This window comes from Bos indicus, chromosome 2 (assembly GCF_029378745.1).
Source record: "Bos indicus isolate NIAB-ARS_2022 breed Sahiwal x Tharparkar chromosome 2, NIAB-ARS_B.indTharparkar_mat_pri_1.0, whole genome shotgun sequence".
Classification (NCBI taxonomy): Eukaryota; Metazoa; Chordata; class Mammalia; order Artiodactyla; family Bovidae; genus Bos; species Bos indicus.
Genome location: NC_091761.1, coordinates 20,943,464 through 20,964,622, shown reverse-complemented (window position 1 = coordinate 20,964,622; position 21,159 = coordinate 20,943,464). Strand labels below are relative to the sequence as shown.

Genomic DNA, 21,159 nt, shown 5'->3' with positions numbered 1-21,159 from the left:
AAAAGATAAAGAGTAAAAACTTCAGGAATAGTCAATGTTAATAACTACTAAATAAGATAAGCATGTGCAAAGAAACTAAGAAACAGAAGAATAGTCTAACATTATCCTTAAAATATATCTTTTTAATGTACTTAAGTACATCATGCATGCATAATCAGTTGCTAAGTCACGTTGACTCTTTTGCAATCCCTGGATCTCACCAGGCTCTTCTGTTCACAGGATCTTCCAAGCAAGAATACTGGAGTGGGTTGCCATGCCCTTCTCCAGGGGATATTCCCAACCCAGGGATCAAACCCATGTCTCCTGCATTGGCAGGCAGATTCTTTACCACTGAGCCACTTTGGAAGCCTATCCCTAGAGCATACCATATATGAAATGGTATGAATGAAGGAAAAAACAATTTGGGGGAAACATACCCATAAACATAATTTTACCTAAAGCCCCATCGTTCACAAAATAAATGAACTATCATAATACTTAAGAACTTTCCTAAAGATGGATTTGAAAGCTGAATGTCTGAATATATCAAAATTAAAATAGAACTATGTATTATAAGACAACAGCCCAGGAAAAACAGCAAATGCACTAACTCCCACATTATGTGTCCTGAAGGAACTAGTGTCTCTTGCTTCCAGGCAACACTGTGACCAATGAGTAAATGTGTACCTTTGTAGGGTGCATATGTGTGTTTAGGTGGTGTGATTTCCCACACTGATTTACATCTCTATTATCCATGACTGTGGGGGTCTGGATCCACCTTTTCCAAAGACAAGACAAGTCTTCCTTCATCCCTGTGCAAGACAAGTCCTTGGGATTTAAACCTCTGGGTCAGAATATGCTACATACCTTGAATGCTAGGGAGCGAAAGGGAAGAGTCTTTTGCCTCTGTCTCCATTAGCAGAGGCCAAGTAAAGGCATTGGTTCCTAATCTGAAAGTTTACTCCCTTCAAACTCTCTTTTGAGTGTCATTGAACTCATATCTCTTAATAATAATTTAATAATAATAACTTTAATTCTTCAAAGTTTAAAGAATAGGAAAGGGAAGGAAATGACAGGAGCAGAGATTTGGGCCACTCAATTTCCAAATCAAAGATAAACACCTAACTTTGAGGTGTTTCTGTGTTTTGTTTCTGTAATAATAAATAGCAACTAATATTACTGCTAGGAGAAATATGGTTAAACTACATCAGCAAAGCAAATAAGGAGATTTTCATACCCTCACAGATGATCCCTTATAATATATTACAAATGCTACTGATTCAAAAATCTGGAGGACAGGCCAGTTTACACTAGTAAAAAGTTCTAGTTTTGTTCCTTGTAGAATAGTAACCCACTCCAGTATTCTTGCTGGAGAATCCCATGGACAGAGGAGTCAGGCGGGCTATAGTCCATAGAGCTGCAAAGAGTCGGATACAACCAAAGCAACTTAGCATATAATAAATGCCAGTATTTTGATAACAAAATTAATACTTTTTAAAGAAAATATGCTTACATGGAGGTTTTATAAATTCATGGTTTTATCATATCAGTTTTAATAAATATAAATTATATCACATACTCTAGGTGGATTTGAAAATAATTTTTTAACTTATTTTTAAAGATATTTTCGACTCTAGTTTATGGAATTAATCACAATCTCTTTCTCTCTTTTTATATATAGAACAAAAAGCCAAAATTGCATAGCTAGGGACATCTAAGTTAACGAGGTTTACTGTATGGAAACTTCATATGCTCACAAAAAGATGAGGAATGTTCACATGTCACAAAAATGCTATTTTTATTGTAAAAGGAACATAAAATGGCACTGTCACCACTTGGAATCTTACAAAAATCCAAAGTTGAAAAGCAGGAGGTCGAGTCATGTTATACAAAGTTGTGTTATATCCAGTGGTCAAAGGAAAAGCAGAAAGTGAAATGAAACTCTATGGACATGTACAGACCATTTCTGCTACAAGGGCAAGCAAACTGTTCAGTGGAACACTTCAGGAGTCAATAAGTGAAAGTCACTCAGTCATGTCCAACTCTTTGCGACCCCGTGGACTATACAGTCCATGGAATTTTCCAGGCCAGAATACTGGAGTGGATAACCCTTCCCTTCTCCAGGGGATCTTCCCAACCCAGGGATTGAACCCAGGTCTCCCACATAGCAGGTGGATTCTTTACCAGCTGAGCCACAAGGGAAGTCAATAACCATCTGTAATTCTACCTTCACAGAATTTATCCAGGGTAGAATTTTAAGAGTCACTGTTTTCTACAACTCTCTGGCCATAGAGCAATACTTACTTGCCAAGAATTTTACAAGTGGTTATGATTTAGTAAAACCTCCAATAAAGTTACACGAAATGAAAAAACAAAAAGCTCAGAACTCAGGACTCAACTCATCAATAAGCATGCTTCAGTGAACATGGGCCCACATAGTTTGTTATCTGTTTTGATAGATTAACTCAGTATTAAACAGGAGAAGTATCAAAGTTTATGATTTATCATATTAAAGCTTTGTGATGTAATTATTTTCAGAAATAGACACATCGCCAGTCAAATACAATACAAATTTTAAAATTCTGGAATCTTAAAGAAGCATTAATACAAAGAGAAAAATTATAATACTTAATTTTGTTAACATATATAGAGGTGAATTCTAAGATATACACGTGAATTCTACAAAAGTCAATTATTTTCATAACTAGAAAATAGCATTATACACAAAACCTGCTCATCAATACTATATTGTATTTCAGAAAATATACAGAAGACTAAAAAATGGTGAAATGATGAAAAGGGTTTGAGAACAAAAAGCGTATTAAATGACTACTTTTCTTCCCCCAGGTTAATCTGTAGAAAAGTAATATTAATAGCAGTTAATGTTACAAAAATTTGGTACGTGTCATGATACCTATAATGCAGATATCAGCTAGTCTAAACAACATAGATATTCAGTGTTATGTATGTCAGTGTCTTTTTGTGAGAGGTCATCACTACAAGCTTCAAGTGAACTAGATGCACAAGATTAACAGAAATTTAATTACATACCAGTTTAATAACTAAACCACAGAACTTTATAAAAAGATAATTAAATATATTCCAAAAGTACTTACTTTATTTCTGCGGGAGAGTATCATTTGCCACAGAAGAAAACAGTAAATTTCTTCTGTGAAGCTGTAGTTTATATATAATAGTTGGTGGTATAAAATTCATTACAGTAGATGTCAATATTTGGGCATAAAATACCAAAAGAGAAACCATATTTCATGTTCACACTAATTAAACAGGTCTACTCTTCCCTGTGCAGCACCAGTTTAAGACTAAAATTAATACAAGGTTACTCGAATGACCTAATTCCATCTGTAGGAAAATTTTTAAAATCACCTTTGACATCTGTAATGCCAAGAAAACAATCTATCACAATGTGATAAAACAAAAATGATCCATGGGATTTGTTCCTTACCTGACTCCTTCCCCTTCTATTCTCCTACCCCAATATTCTTGAGAAAAAAGCTTTTCCCACCAAACTGTAACAATTGGCTTCTGGTTGTTTGGGTAAAGCTTCAATTCAGCTAGATAGCTCAACCTCATAAAACTGAATGTAACTGTATAATGAACACTGCCACTGCCTCACCTATAAACCACAAACATGCAAAAACATTTAAGAAGACCACCGTCCATTTAGGTTTTTATTCTAGCTCTTGAAAGGATAATTCTCTAAAAAAATTAAAGAATAGTTAACAAAACAATTTCATACATCTCCAAAAGAAACACATAATTTCTGCAGCAAAATACATGAGTCTATTTATATTATGTATTCCAAAACTCCTAATATTTTGGTGATTTAGATTCTTACTTCTTACTCCTTTTTACAATAACTTAAAAAAAATTTTGCCTTGCTAACATATCAGTACCTACTATATGTACAGACTATAAAACTCACCCAAAGGAAATTTGTTAAATTAAAATGGACAATTTGTCTTTAACTCACAGATTTTCAAGTTTTTTAAAGATTTTTCTGCCTTAAGAAAAACAGCCAACTTATATTCAAGGACCAAAGACACAAATTTCATCCCAAAATGCAACTTACTGGCTCAATGAATAAAATTCAAATAAATGATAACCACCTATGAGAAAATAGCTCATTTTAAACATAAAGATGTTGTGTAATTATTTACCATTTGTTAACAAATCCATTAGAAGAGTCATTAGAATGTCATTATTAAGCAATAATGTAAAACTATTAGATGAAGGTGTTTCAGAAAAGGAAACCAACAGGCTAAAAGATCTCTATGTCTAAAACAAGCATGAGAAAAACATAATATAGGCAAGTTTACATCTTGAGTAAGCTATACATAGCTAAAAATAAAGACATAAGTTTTTCTGATCTGATACATAGAATTCAATAAAATCTACATTATCAAATAGTACAATTTCCTAAAGCACCTAATAAGCAAAACTAAAAACAGAACTTTCCTTAGTTCAACATAACCTAATGGTAACAGTATTATTGTTGAAACAAAAGAAAGGGAAGAGCAAAAATCGGATTATCAAGATAAAATTCACCTTATATAAATTGTACTTGCTATTTTTGATAGTACTAAGTAGATGCCATGAGTTTTATTACTAGCAAGTTATTTCCAGTGAATAAAGCTATATTCTACTAAAAGAATTACATAAGATCTAACTAAATATAACTGAACAACAAAAACAATATTAACATTTTTTAAACATGCTAACTCCAAATCACTATACTGGAATATTAATAGTGTAGTAACCTTGTACTCTAATTATTATCACATCTAACAAAAAGAATACTATGAATCAATTATTTTGAAAAACACATTTTAAAAAGAAGAAAAACTGATAAACTGACTTTAACATGGCTTAGCAGACACTCAAATATTACTGTACTATTCATTTCACAATAAAAGAAACCAAAGAAACTAAAAACCAGCTCATTACTTTGACATACCATATCTAGCATGCTCTTAGAATAAAGTGACAATCTTAATTTTTTTGTTTTCTCTAATGTTTTATTACCAAAACATCCGTGTACACAGTTTTAGAAAAAATTTTAGGAATTCAAATGAGCAGTTAACAGGAAGAATTTCTTTCTTCTAGCGCTCCTTCTTTGATGAAAACTTTCCAAGGTTTCATGTGTTGTTCCAAGAGTGGTCCAAAAATTTCAAAAGCCTTATGCCTCACCCTAAATGCAAAATATTCCAGTAGAATGAAGATAAAATTTAAAGTCTTGCATCATAAATTGAAAAAAGGATTTCTTGTATTAATTCTAGATTCACATAAATGGTTATGAACTATTCTTTGAAAAAACATTAAGACAAAAGAAAGTTACCTTTTGGTTCCATCTGTAAATTCAGTAACACAATCTCAAGAAGCTGGTTCAATACTTTTAAAAATATATAAAAATTGAAACAGGAAAGTTTTTCTTTCAGACCCTAAGTTTTGTGTAATTTTTCTACACAGAAGTGTAGAAATCAGCAATCTAAGCCCTTCATCACTCTGGCTGTCAACAGAGGGAGTAGCTGATTGAGATGATATGCTCCTTACTTCACAGTTCAATTTAATCATAAAGGTACGCCACCAGTGTTTAAATAAATGCAGCTTTATCTCTTCATCAGAAATACTTTCCGCCATTTACTAATGGAATCCAGCTTGAAATTGATAACCGTATATCACAGTGTTGAGAGACAGGAGTCTTGGAAAAAATTTTGTCTTCTGACAAACCAAAGAAGTAAAACGATGCTCATACTAGCCATTTTGATGAATCCAAAAAGAAGAATGAAGAAGTTACTACTATAGTGACTATCTTAACCAAATGGAATTGTTGCTTCAGTTTCTAGCATTGTGGAGCTATCATACCCTGCCTCAATGTCTTCACCTATTAACGTTACCTTATTAGGGTTGAGTTTGAGCCAGTTAGACTTCATTCCGGAGGTTTCTGACAGAAAATGAGACATCTGGGGTATTGCTCCTCCTAGATTAGATGAGAAGGAAAGGTATAGCTGGGTGTGGTTTGCTAACTTTGCATCTTGACCTTAGTAGAAGATAAAAGCATGGGACTCATTATCAAGATATCTATTTTGTTGGCTGTTTTTTCTTTTTTTGTCCCAACTATTGGCTTTCAAATATTCACTTTAGCTTTCATAAGCAAAGTTACTCATGGCAGGGACTCCAATTTTTCCTCTAGGCATCTTCAGGTTGGAATTCTTTAATTTTCAGTTCCAAGAGGCGGCAATGGCAAGGCAGATGATTTGCCTGTGACAGCATGCAGCTCAGAGCATGACTTAAGCAAAAGATAAAAGTCTGACATTGTGTTTGGAGTTGACGTTGCAGACATGGAGAAGACAAATACAAAGATTCAGCGTTCAAGTACACAGACCTCTTTGTCATGGCTATCTGTATTCAAATTCATTTTGATATTTGTTAGTAAGACAAAAGCCAAGCCCAAGTCAACACACATATTTTAGGTTCATTCTTCAAAGTTAAAAAAACAAACAAACATAGTCAAATTCTCATACCAAACTTCAGATACGTGAAAATTCACTGCCTTGTATATTATTCTCAGTTAAAGCACTTTTTCCACTACTCAGTGATTTTATAAAGAAATCAAATATATGTAAATGATAACTTCTAGAAGTTAAAAGAATGAATACTGACTGCTACCTTAAACTATGTGAACGAAACTTCCCATGTGGATTTTTTTTTTCTGTACGGGGTGAAGCACCAAAATATCAGGGACTGTGTCATAACTTTAGCAATCTTCATAATTCAGAGCTGCTTAACAAATAGTTCCTCACCCAACATTAATAACAAGAAATAGTTGGCAATTAATAGTCAGATCTTCCATCTCATCTTTCCATGAAACTTCCTCAGGAATTCCTAAAACAGAACTGAAAGATAAGTTCTAAAACTCAATGAATCCTGATAACTTCCATTTCTTTAAAATAAGTTTGTTTTACAACAAAGGCATTAATCAGCAATATTAAATCCTATGGACCTTGATAAATTGTCTGTTTCAAAGGAACACCAGTCCTGTCAATATAGTCATCCAAAGAATGTAAGGCTGACTTTTCAACTTCAGAGTTTCCTGTTTTCGAGTAACTTGTAGTCATAGAAATGCTAAGGCACAAACCTATATTTATCAGTGTTAACTACAATTATTATAAGAAACTGACCCTTATGAGTAGTGGCTTCATAGTTGTCTTAAATCTGCTTCATTTACATAAATTGAAAAGCAATTCCATGTATTACTAGTTAAATCTCCCAACAGTTAATTAAAAAGATAACTCCATAAATAATATTTACCAAGCTATTTCTAGATCCTGCTTAACACAATATATATTTTAAAACTCAAACACATCAAACCGACTGCATAGGAGGCCATAATATCAGAGCAATACCTGATAATATGCATGCTGAAAAATCTGATCCATTCTTGTCTAAAACAATTATGCTTTTATTGTTGAAAGCAAACATTATCAAGAGACAAAACTTCTAAATTAACATATTCATACCTTCATTGATCTGGTTCTCTGATGAAATTACACTTTCTGAGGGCAAGGAACCAACTGTATTTGAGACTTCCAATGCCTGCCTCTTTTCAAAACTAAATTCTGGAAGTCTTGGAGCCTGGGGTCTGGTTTTTCTAGCAGGATTCAAGAAAAAACAGTAGGCACAACGAAAAGCTGTAGAGAATTAAAAAAAAATAAAACCATAAACCAAATAAACTTTAAGGACTAATCAAGTAACCCTCAAGGTTAATTTTACAAAGAATCTTTCAAAAGCCATTTATTCATTGTGAAATTACACATGGTTATAATAATATTATGGCAGGTGTTCTAACCAAAGTTTATTTTAAAGCATATTTAAAAATTATTATTAGAATTATAATACCAATTTAAAGCAGAAAAGATAATAAGTTACATAGCAGGTCAACCAATAGCAAAACAATAATAATGATCTAAATGTATTACAGAAATTACACTTCTAGTCACCATGAGGTATCTTAAAAGCCAGAACTTTACTCATCTGCCCCCCAAAATGTTGCATGTTATATATATTTGAGAAGCATGATTAATTTAGTTCAATGTTTTTAAATAGTAGCTGCACATGAAAATATTCTGAAGAGCTTAAAAAAAATGCTGATGCCTAGGCCCCACCTCAGATCAACTAAAGCAGATTATTTGTAGGTGGAACCTGGGCATCACAATGTTTAAAAGCTCTTCAGGCTAATTCTGATGCACAGTGAAAGTTTAAGAACAGCTAGCCTAGAAGTTGTACACTGTATGAAGAAAAAATCTGAGTTGTCTTTTCTGCTTTGCTGTGTATTCTATAATATGCCTGAACAACATATACAGAGCAATACCTAAAACAAAATGGCATTACATGGCAATTGGCACAGAATGAAATATTTAAGAGTAAAATATTTAAAATCTAACTGCCAAATAATTCTTACCAATGTACTCAAATTCTTCTTTCAAAGCCATGCCATTGTGAGAAAAACACTGCTGACATATAAGGGCGTACCTACAGCAAAAGGAAAAATGAACAGAGTAGTTACAAATGCAGACAAAACAAGTGGGAGAAGCTACTTTAGCCATCACAGCTAAAGTACACAGTTAGATTACATAGCATTTAATGTAGCTAGATGTGCCATAATAGATATTACTTTGTAAACAATAAACAACACTCTTTATGACAACAGTCAAATTTTCAATTATTTTAAAATATTATATATCAAATTAAAAATAAACTAAGAAGCAGTCAAATAAAATTTTCTTAGTAAGCAGAAATGTATTTGATAAGAGAACACTTAAATTTTAATGTTTCCTAACACATATTCCTGGGGATGACAGACCCCAAATCTGTGGTCAGATAAAGAGTGGAAAAGATGAAGCCTCTTACAGATTCACAAATGAGTATTATTAAAACCGCTGTGAAGTCTTGTAGTAAAGAAATGAATTTAATTTTGTTTAGTCCAGTCCAAAGGTTAATTTCTGTATATCATGATTTCTTAGCTATCCCAATTACACTTAAACATCTTCCACATTTTCTATTTATATACCCTTTCTGTTCTCTGAGTAAATACTTAATAAATACCTGGCCCTATCAAACAACATTCTATCTGTTTTGAAGAACGTATAATTTTTCACATTAACATTAAATTCTAGTCTCTTTATTAAGACAATAATATTAACCAATAACCTTGTCAAATATCTATTCTTAAAATACCCTAAGAATTACTTAAAAGTCTATACTATGACAATTGTTCTGCTCCTATCATCCTTATAATCCTAGAGTTATTATAAGGATCAATTAAAATAACTGGAGAAGCATTTTGGAACTCTAAGTGTCAAATACATGAAACTGTCCTCACTGTTATTAAAATTTTCACTATCATTAAGTCCAGTACTCACATCTATAAAACTCCATTTCTTATAACCTACCAACTTTTCACTATTTACAAACTCTTCAAATTCAAAAGATTCAACAAAATGATTCAAATTCTCTAAAAATAATGTTATAGCAGCGTTATAACATACCAGTTACAATATTTTTTTGTTATATATAATATGTTTTAAAATATTTTATCCAAATACTTTATCTAGATAATCTACTACTGAAAAACAACTGAGTATGTACTCTTTTGCAGGGCCATAAAATACTGCATTATGTTCTAAAATCAGGAAACAACTACAAAATCATAGAACATTTAGTGCATGTGCACATGTGTGTTGGAGAAGGCAATGGCACCCCACTCCAGTACTCTTGCCTGGAAAATCCCATGGGCAGAGGAGCCTGGTAGGCTGCAGTCCATGGGGTCGCTGAGGGTCGGACCCGACTGAGTGACTTCACTTTCACTTTTCACTTTCATGCATTGGAGAAGGAAATGGCAACCCACTTAAGTGTTCTTGCCTGGAGAATCCCAGGGACAGGGGAGCCTGGTGGGCTGCCGTCTATGGGGTCGCAGAGTTGGACACAACTGAAGTGACTTAGCAGCAGCAGCAGCAGCACATGTGTGTACACACACACATACACACCCACTCTGACCAATAAACTTTCTTCATTTTCATTTAGCTACACCCTAGTAAACATTACCTGTTCTGTGGACCATCACCAACTAAATATTCAACAATTCTATCCAGAGCACCTCGTTCTCGAGGCAGAATGGGTCTTGCTAAAGGTGGACCAGGAGGATGAAGACCTAGTAAATAAATATACACAAAATTTATATGTGTAAAATACATCTAAATTTCAATTCAGTTGCCAAGAACTACTTATGCTCGTTAAGAGTTTTTTAATGATTTTAACAAAATAAAAATGATACTATCATCTCTGTATTCAAATTTTCATTAAAAACACTATACTACAAAAATATATTTATCTATGTGCTATATTAGAACCAGAAACATAATCTATTACGGAATAAAACTATGTTGAGTTCTGTACAAATTAATTTTTTAAATGCTCAGACTCTTAAAAGTTTATGCAATAACAAACTAGGAGACTTCCACTGTGTACCATAATACAGTAATCAGAGTCAGATTTAATCTCCCACTTAAAACAACTAAAATACCATGTAAAATATATTATGCAATGGTTTTAGAGACACTGGATATCAAGTAATGTAGGATAAAGATCCCTGAAACACATAAAGTAAATAAGATGAGCCCTACAACTGCCCCAATTTATTGCCTGGAGAGTTTTCCAGGTAGCAATTCAGGCAGAGTAAATCCCGGTGAAGTTCATTAGTCTCCCTGAGTTGAAGAGATAAAGCTGGAACGCTGGAGAGGCCAAGACAGGTTGAATTCACTGGGAACAGAGAGGAGAGAATGCCGAGAGCCAGAACACCAAAGATCTGCCCAGGATGCAAATGAGAAAAACTACCTGAGGACAAAGAAAGAACTGCCCCCAAAATACTAAAGGTACCAGTGCTCACATGGGGCCAAAAATATCACATGTTCCCACCAGCCAGGATGGAAAACTTCATAACTCACAGGTCACTGGGTAAATATTCAGAGAGGCCTTGTACCGTAATTTTAAAATATCCTGTACCCAATAAGGCAAAATTTACAATGTCTGACATTAGATAAAAAATTATTAGTCATGCAAATTGGCAAGAAAAGAAAACCTATAATGAGAAGAATCAATCAAAAGTGACCCAGAAACAATGGAGATGATAGCATTAAGAGACAAACATATTAAAACACTTATTATGACTATATTCCTTAGGCTTGAGAATCTAGACAAAAACTGTAATATGTTAAGCAGAGACATGAAAAAAATTTATAAAAGATCCAAATTGAACCTCTACAGATGAAATCTACAATGTCTTAGATTTTAAAATTCACAGATGAAATGAACAACAGTTTGGACATTACAGAAGAATTAGTAAATCTGAAGACAGCAATAGAAGCCATGCAAAGTGAAACACAAAGACTAAAAAGACTTTTAAATGAACAAATCAGTCAGCTATGTAACAACCTCAAGCATCTAGTATATGTATAATTGGAGTTCAGAAGAGGAGAGGAAAAAAAATTGACTCAAAAAAATAATGCACAAAAATTTTCAAAACCTGGAAAACCGAAAACATACAGACCCAAGAATATCAACAAACCCTAAGCACAAGAAATAATTTTGCACCAAGATACAGCATAATCAACCTTCTTAAAACCAGTGACAGAAAATCTTAAAAGCAGTCAGAAAAAGATACATTAGTACAGAGAAACAACGATAAGAATGACAGATTATTCATTAGAAAATAAGCAAGCGAGAAGACAATGAAACAGTATCTTTAAAGTTCTGAAAGAAAAACTATCAAATTAGCGAAATTATCTGTATTAGTGAAGACATCTTTTAAAAATGAAGGCAAAATGAAGACTTTTTTCAGACATACAAAACTGAAAGAATTCACCACTAACAGAACTGTACTACAAGAAATGTTAAAAGAAATCCTTCACGTAGAAGGAAAATGACACCAGACAGAAAGCTGGATCACACAAAAGAAAGAGTACCTGAAATGGTTACCATGTGGGTAAATATATAAAACATTATTTATACCGCTTTAAAAAACACTTGATGGCTCAAAGAAAAAGTAATACAGGTTTCCCTTGCTATCCAAAAGTTCCCATGAAAGCTTTCGTAAGCCAAAATGGCATAAAGTGAAGAAGCAATTACCTTGGGACACATCTTGCTAACGGATGCACAAAATAAATTGAGACAAAGCACAGATGCTCACAGACAAAGTTCAAAGCTATGGCGGCTTGCTGATGAGATGCTGAGTGTAGTTCCCAGGAAAGGAGCTTGGTGGTGCCACTCTTGCTGCTCAGGATGCACGCTGCCTCTACAACGGCTCGCTGCAAAACAAATGCTGAACGCTATTTTCGCTTTTCATCTTTTTTTGTAAAAGCGAAAACCTTCTTCCGATTCTTTCAATTAGTGTAAACAGGCACTAATGTAGGTCTTTCATAAAAGGAAAGTGGTGTAAAGTGAACTTTCAAAATGCGGAGGATATCTGCAATTCCTTGTGGGGTTTATAACACATGTATAAGTAAAATGTATGAAAACAATACCACAAAGGCCAAGGGGAGAGAAACATTAAGTATACTGTAGTTTGATTCTTAATCTGTATGAGAACTGGTGTCATACCATTTGAGATGAACTGTGATAAATTAATGATACATACTGCAAAGTCTAAAGTACCCACTAAAATAACAAAAAAAAGCACTATAGCTAACAAGGCAACAACAAAAAAAATGATTAAAAGCAATCATAAAAGATACTCAACCCACAAGAGGCAGAAAACAAGAGAGGTAGCAGAACAAATGGGACAAATAGAAAACTAGCACAATAAAAGATTTAAACTCAAACTAAAACATACCAATCATTACATTAAATGTAAGTGGCCTGAGCATCCTCACTATAAGGCAAAGATTGTCAGAACGGATAAAAAAGCAAGACCCAACAGATGTTGCTTACAAAAAATCCATTTTAAATATAAAAACACAAACAGACCAAAGGTAAATGACAGGGAAAACTACATAAATACGCTAACACTATTCAAAAGAAACCTAGAGCACCTGTATTAATAGCAATCAAAGTAGATTCTAGAGCAAAGAATATAAACAGGGATAAAAGTGTAATTTCATAATGACAAGGAGTCAATTCATCAAGAGGACATAATAATCCTAAACCTATGATGTATGTGCATTATAACAGAGTTTCAAAACACATTATGCAAAAACTAAAAGAAATACAAAAAGAAATAAATACACAATTATAGCTGGAGATTTCAACAGCATTCTCTCAAGCACTGACAGAATAAACAGACAAAAAATCATTAATGATATGTAATACTATCTACTTAACCAACTTGATGCAATCAACATTTACAGCCATTCTACCCAGCAGGAACAAAACATATATTCTTTCCAAGTGAACACAAAGCATATACCAAGACAAATGATAGTCTGAAACATAAATCTCAATACATTCAAGAAGATTCAACAATACAAAGTATGTTTTCTGACCACAACAGAATTAAACTAGAAATAAGCAACAAAAAGACATCAGGAAAATACTCAAATATTTGAAGACTCAGTAATATATAAATAATCCAAGCTTTAAAGATAAAGAAATTAGAAAGTATTTTTAACTGAATGAGAACAAAAAACCAACATATCAAATGTATGATATGCAACTAAAACAATACTTTGAGGAAAATTTATAACACTAAACACCTATACTGCTAAACACCTACAAACGAGGATAGATCTAAAATCCATGAATTCAGTTTCTACCTTAAGAACCTAAAAGGAAAGAGCAAATGAAACCCAGAGTAAACAGAATAAATGAAATAATAAAGATCAGAGTGGAAATTAATAAAAATATACTAGAATAATAGAGAAAAGCTAGTTCTTTGAGAAGACCAAACTGATAAAGCTCTACTCAGACTAATCAGGATAAAAAGGAAAGATATAAAATATTAACAATGAGAGAAATGACATAAATCCAGATAGTAAAGATATTCATAGAATAATAAGGGTATATTATGAATAACTTTATGCCAATAAATTCTGTAAGTTAGGAGAAACAAATTCCTCAAGACTACCAAACTACCAAAACTTACTCAACAAGAAACAGAAACTTCAACTTGCTAAAATTTTGTTAAGAATTTTTGCATCTATATTTATAAGGATATTGGTCTGTAGTTTCTTTTTCTTTAAAAAAGTTGAATTTTTTTTAAAAAAAGAAAAAACCTTCAGCAAAGAAAACACCAGGCCTAGCCACTTCAACCTGTAACATTTAAATTTATTACTAAGAAATAATACCAATTCTATACAAACTTGTCCATAAAACTAAAGACAAGAAAACGCTTTCTCATACTGAGGCCAGCATTACTCTTATACCAAAACCAGACCAAAAAAATTACAAGAAAACCAAAAAAATTACAAGAAAACAAATAAAGAAAACAGATAAAACAAAATTACAAGAAAAAAAACAAAAAGCAAAAACAAAACAGACCAGTATCTTTAAGGAAAATTGATGTACACATTTCTAATAAAATTTTAACAAACTGAACCCAATAATATATATAAAAATTAAAACATCATGACCAAGTCAAATTTACTTCAGGAAAGCACGGTGGTTTAATGTCTAAAAAAAAGTCAATGTTAAAAAAAAAAAAATCAATCAATGTATTTCACCATATGAAATAGTGATATTAAAAAAATATATAACTAAACTAAAACCCTATAAGAGCATCTCAATAGATGTAAAAAAAAGATTCAAAAAAATTCATCATCTGTTACTGATAAAAACCTTCAGCTAACTAGGAATGGAAGGGTATTTCTCAATCTGATAGAGGCTATCTATTAAAAAAAAAAAAAAAAACCTATAGCTTACACTGAGTTGAATGGTAAAAAGGTAAATGCTTTCCTCCTAAGATCAGCAGTAAGACAAGGATGTCTGCTCTCACCACTTCTATTTAACACTGCACTGAAAATTCTAGCTAGTGTAATAAGGCAAGAAAAAGAAATGAAAGGAATCTACATTTAAAAGGAAGAAGTAGAATTGTATTTAGTCACCAACAATCTGAAGCCTGTTTAGGATATATTATGGAATCTATATAAAAGTTATAAGAACCAGTGACTTTAGCAATATTACAGGATATAAGATCACTATACAAAAATCAATTTCTGTTACATTACCAGTGAACAATGGAAACAGTTAATAAAGTATTTAAACTAGGATAAAAACATGAAATAATCAGATGTACATTTAATCAAAAAAGGTACAAAAGCTATGAACACTGCAAAACATTGCTAAGAGAAACTAGAGAAGATCTAAATAAATGGAGAGATACATTGTATTCCTATAATAAATTAGCCAGTATCAGAGATGATGAATGGAGAGTCAGGAGTAGAGGAATAACTTAGAATTTAGTTAATATTACATTATATAGAAACAGTAACAAAAATAAAGTTACACATTCAAAATTATGAATTGTAACTCCACAATCTCTGAAAACTGAAACAGAACTGTTTGCAGGAGATATTCTAAAATTAGAGACTACACAGAAGGCACTGAGAAGAAAGTTAGAGAATAAAATAAACAAGATGTGATGTTTGCCTTTGTAAATCAAGGCCAGATAAAAGTAAGATAGGCAGCAATGGACGTTTACATGGAGACCTTGTAGAAGACTTCCAAACAAAATGAGGTCTTGTTGAAACAAGCCCTGCAATACATGGATTAAAGGTCTTCAAAATGACTGTGACAAAACCTTTAAAGCATTAAAAAATGACTTTAGGGCAGCAATATGATATTACTATTCTAAAAGATAAGAGATCTGCATTGTAAATAGTCACAAATCTTAAGGCTGTTACCATCTTAAAAAGGGGGGAATGATATAGAATTATAGCTAGTAAATGAAATTAGGTTCTAAAATAAGTTTTCAGTATTAGGAATCAAGTGCATTTTTCATATCTCATTGGCTATTGGTATTTCTTTGGCTAATGTTAAGTACAGTCATACTTAACATTCAATCACTAGCATCAAAAAATAAACTTGAATGCAGACATTAAGTGTCATCCCTCATTATCAAACTTTCAACTTAAATAAGTACGCCAAATTAAATTCTGAAAGCATTTAAGCCAGCTTAACTTTTGCTGGAGTATTTTACTTCTACCTACTTAAAATGAAAATGTCCATAAGGGAATCTGGATAAATAAAACAACAGATTTCATAAAAATATCTTAACTCCCTTGCATATTAATAACTTTTAAAATAACACATCTTTGTATTCATGCTGTTACGGGTAACAGTAATTAATACAAACATCAAGAGCAATCATTGTAGGAATATTGGTCATTTTTACACAGCTTGGCAAATTATCAAGTACCTGCTGGTTATTAATTTTCAAACATATGGGAGCCCTGTGGTAATACACATTAAATTGATTCTCTTTCACAAATATGGCATAATGAAAAAATGAATTATTAATCTTCTCTATAAGAAATCACTTAGCTCACTCACATTTTTGGCAATGTACAACTTAAATACAAAGTCTTTTACACAGAAACTAATTAAAAACTTTAGTAAAATATATTATGTTTACATGATCATGAAATGGTAGGCTACTGAAACCCTGTTCTTACGTGTGCTATTATATAGTTTTTATTACTCTGTATAAGTTGATAAACTCTAATTTCTTTAAAAATAGATACACAAAATACATTCTTACAAAATTAGTTCTTCCATTAAACAATTAAGAGCTTTACAAGTCATGGGTATCTCAAATCAACCAGTAACAAATGAAAGATGAAAAATTTTCAACCAATTTACTCAATTTCACAAAATATACAATTGCCCTGAGTGACATCATTATATGTTAAGTTTAAAAGTATTTTTTCAATAATCAACAATTAAAAGTTATGATTTGTATTCATTTCATTTGTAGTTAGCTTTCATAATATATTTATAAATTAATAGTTTTTTAGTTTTCTAAAATCTTATGCTGTTTTCAAAGAAAAAGGAGGGGGAAAAAATCTACTGTATTAGTATCATTTAGATTGCTTACTGATTTTAGTAAGACTATGTAAATGCCCTGAATATCTAATATCAACTTCTGATGAGGCTCAAAGTCATAAATTATATGTAATTAGTCATGAAATATGAAATTAATCTAAATTAAAATTAAATATCCTAAAATAAATAATTTATTATCATATTTAAGAATCTGACATGGGACTCTACATACAATAATGTGATCTGCTGAAGAAGAAGACTTTCATGTCGCAATCATACTCCAAAAGAAAGCTGCAGGGTAATATAATCTATTACACTCCTAAAATGGGATCTTCCCCTAGAGATCTACAAAACTGAAAAAGGAGAATCCAAAGAGATGAAATAGTAGTAAAGGCAGTATGTTAATTCAATAGGACTTTATGTTAAAGTATCTGTCAGAAAATATTGAGGCTCTACGGCTTAAAAAAAGAAAAAATCTACCAAGCTCACATTAACATTAGTAGCATTACACACTACAGTACATGAATATTCTTCCTGAAATGTTAATCTGTCAAGTTTAAAAATATATATGAAGGGTTTAGCAAAAAGCATGAATACATTCCCAAAATGTTCTCTTCTATCCTCATTTTATATAAATCTGGAGCCATTCTAAAGCTGAATATAAAGATATGCTACACTGTTGACTACAGAATACTACAAAGTTTTATTGCCATTTAAACAAAGAAGCCATAACAGTTAAATGAGCTCAAGAAATAGGTTTCAGTATCACAAGGTGCCAGCTGTAAAGAGTTATGGCTAATTGAATATGGAACTCCTGCTTAATCAGATAACTGCTCTGCTATTTCCAAATGAAATGCCATTTCCATACTGTCTGAAAATGGCCCGTTTTATTGGTAACCAGAGAAAACAATATAAACTGTAAATAACATTAAGTGCTCTGTTTACCCATTCCAGGCACTGAAGTAGCAGGGGATCCAAAACGTCTTGGTAACACATTTGATGATAAGGCTGGAGTAACAGTTCTTTCTGGGGGTCCACCAGGGGCTGAAGTGTCCTTTGGTGGTCCAGGAGAAACTGGAATTTGCAGAGGAGGGCCTTGGCTGGAGCCTGCTGGTGTTGGAGAAAGGTTTCTTTGAGCGGCAGTTCGCTGACGAATCTCTGAAAATAAGAATAAAAAGTATTTATTAGGTTTAACATTGAGCATACCACCATCAGTCAATATCACAAGTGACTTTTTACATTCAATAAAGCTTTGCAGCACTAGAAATCATCTACAAGGTCAAACTGCTTGTAAATAAGAAATCTGTACAATGTAACACTGAAAACTGACTACAGAGTACTCCATTTCTGAACCTAAAATTCAACTACATGTATATATTTACGTAAGTCTTGATCTAAGTCTACCTACTGATACTATTTTTCAAAATAAATTCAAATAAAATAAAATAAAATCACCCAATTATGCATATCTTTTTATAATCAATCCCTCCCAAGTTATGATAAAGTTTATCAGAATCAGTGAAAACTGCAGAATTGTTTTTTCAAGATAAAAAATGGTAATGCTAAGAAATGAGCTAATAAGTATATATGGAATTGTCATGTAATTTATGAAGTAATTAATCTAAGTAGTCATAGAAATGCTGAAGAAAGGTACCATTTCTATTCTCCTTTATACTACTATCTTTTGGGGTAAATTTTTTTTGGTCAATACATTCAACAGAGGAAAACTTTCACTCTGCACAAACAATACATTAGAATAACAAATTTTATCTTTTTGATGCAGAAATTACATGAAGTTGGTAAATGACTCAAATCCAGGCTACCGCCTGTTTTTGTAGTTTTTCACTGAAACACAACAACACAGTGCTTTACATATTGTCTATGGCTGTTTTAGAAGAGTTTGAGTAAACACACTAGAGACCATATGGCTCTCAAAGTCATTCACTATACTTACTATCTGTTCCTTTACAGAAAGTTTCATGATCCCCCTCTGTACTCAGTAACATAAAATTCAATCCTGTCATTCCCCATTCTCACCAATATCTTACTTGAATGTTGACGGTACGATCTCAAATAAAGATGCACCTCTAACTTTGTAATTCTACATATCACCTTAAATTATTACAAATCCTGAAATGGTAAGCTAAAGCTAAAGAAGTTATTAATAAATTTTAATTGGCATGATTGGTAAAAAATGCCGTTTCAGAAGCAAAATACTTTAAATTTGGACTCCATTTGACAGTTAAAGATTTTCATAAACAGCTCATTGCAATCACAACTTGAGCACCAGATTTCAGTTTACTACAACCTCTTCAACTATTAAGAACCTGGGTCCTGCGGTCAAAAAGGTTTGGTTAGAATCCCAGCTACAGCTCCATGACCCCAGATGGGTTAACTTTGTTAAGCCTCTATTTATTTGCAAAATTAGGATAATAATATCCTAACTCAGAATTGTTAAAAGAATTAAATAAGATAATGTCTGTAAGTTGACAGATCACATTTATTGAATACAGATTTCAGATGACAGTGCTTTCATACAATTAAGTATTTTCAAATCACCATTTAGCTGTAATTACTGGGACCAACAAATTTTCCATTGGTTGTTAATTTAGTCTCTAACCTGCTGCTAAGCTGCTAAGTCACTACAGTCATGTCCGACTCTGTGCGATCCCACAGATGGAAGCTCCCCCGTCCCTGGGATTCTCCAGGCAGGAACACTGGAGTGGGTTGCCATTTCCTTCTCCAATGCGTGAAAGTGAAAAGTGAAAGGGAAGTCGCTCAGTCATGTCCGACTCTTAGAGACCCCATGGACTGAAGCCCACCAGGCTCCTTGGTCCATGGGATTTTCCAGGCAAGACTACTGGAGTAGGGTGCCATTGCCTTCTCCGAGTCTCTAACCTAGCCACTGCGATAATAAATTACAAGCATGTCATCACTATATAAATGGATATGTCCTTATATTTGGCTATTTTCCTTACAGTTTATAGAAAATTTTGAATTTTACCTAGATTAATTATATCCTAATTAATTCCAGCAAATTAACTGGTCACTTAATTATCTTTTATTCACAAGGAACTTCTTAAAAGATGGTTACACATTAGGAAAGCCATTAAATTCTACAAAAGGTACTGAAATCAGTGAAATCATATAAGGATCTGATTACTGGAATTAATTTAAAAAACAAGGCATCAACATTTTAAATTATTTCTTTAGCAGATTTTTAGGTAAAACATAACTCCAAAGGGCTTCCCTAGTGGCTCAGTTGGTAAAGAATCTGCCTGCAATACAGGAGACCCAGCTTCCATCCCTGGGTCGGGAAAATTCCCTGGAGGAGGGTATCCTTGCCTGGAGAATTCCATGGACAGAGGAGCTGGGCAGGATACAGTCCATGGCATCACAAAGAGTAGGATACGACTATGCGACTTTCACTTCACTTTCAACTCAAAAATGTATTTTTCTTCCAGATAAATGCTTAACATTTATTAGACTACCTTAGTCTTTAACTTTTTGAACAAAGATTTGAGACTGTTTCCTCTGAGCATGCATTTACCCAGCGAAAACTAACTAAAGCACACTTTTAACGTCACTCATACGCTACTGAAAGGTAAGGTCTATAACTAAAAGGAACACCATATCCAGCATTCCATAAAAGAGACTTGGCTTCATATTATTTCTAAATCTAAAACTAGGCAGACAAAAGGGAAAACTGATATAAGAGAGTCAGGAAAGGGAGAAAACACAGTTTCAGTATTTACAAAGGAAAAGAAGGTAACAAAGAGTTACAATGACTATGGTTGAAAACAGCTAGCAATACAATACCAAATCTATATTTGGTAAAGTACTATAAAATATTCTGGTAGTCTCAATGAAAAATAGCTAAGATTTATCTACTTTTAGCTATGTGCCATTTACAAATGCTTTGTATTATTAAATCTCTTAAAAAGTTTCTCTCACTCAACAAAATAGTCATATTGGATATATTGAACATTTCCCACATTCAAACGTAAAATACCATCCCCTAACAACATTTTCCAAGCACTCTACATAAGTCTCGTTAGGTACAAGGACTATCCCATAAAGTCACCTCTTGACTAGAGGATATCCTTATCAATGACCAATCAATAATTC

General features: G+C 32.7%; 1 protein-coding gene across 6 annotated transcripts in view; it reads right to left on the bottom strand.

Moving 5' to 3' along the window:
• The window catches only part of LNPK (lunapark, ER junction formation factor), a 98,006-nt gene that overhangs the window by 9,356 nt on the left and 67,491 nt on the right, over nucleotides 1-21,159 (bottom strand). For 4 of the 6 annotated variants that reach the window (XR_011570762.1, XM_019970477.2, XM_070803127.1 and 1 more), the window contains 4 exons: nucleotides 17,977-18,189; nucleotides 10,105-10,210; nucleotides 8,462-8,532; nucleotides 7,521-7,691 (listed from right to left, as the gene is read on the bottom strand). Coding sequence is in view for 5 of the 6 variants with exons in the window: in XM_019970477.2 (XP_019826036.2) it covers nucleotides 7,521-7,691; nucleotides 8,462-8,532; nucleotides 10,105-10,210; nucleotides 17,977-18,189 (561 nt within the window). In the remaining variant the exon portion in view is untranslated. Of the gene's footprint in view, nucleotides 1-3; nucleotides 5,192-5,897; nucleotides 5,981-7,520; nucleotides 7,692-8,461; nucleotides 8,533-10,104; nucleotides 10,211-17,976; nucleotides 18,190-21,159 lie in introns of those variants that run through there. The other 2 variants (XM_070803130.1, XM_019970485.2) reach the window with 2 other exon arrangements.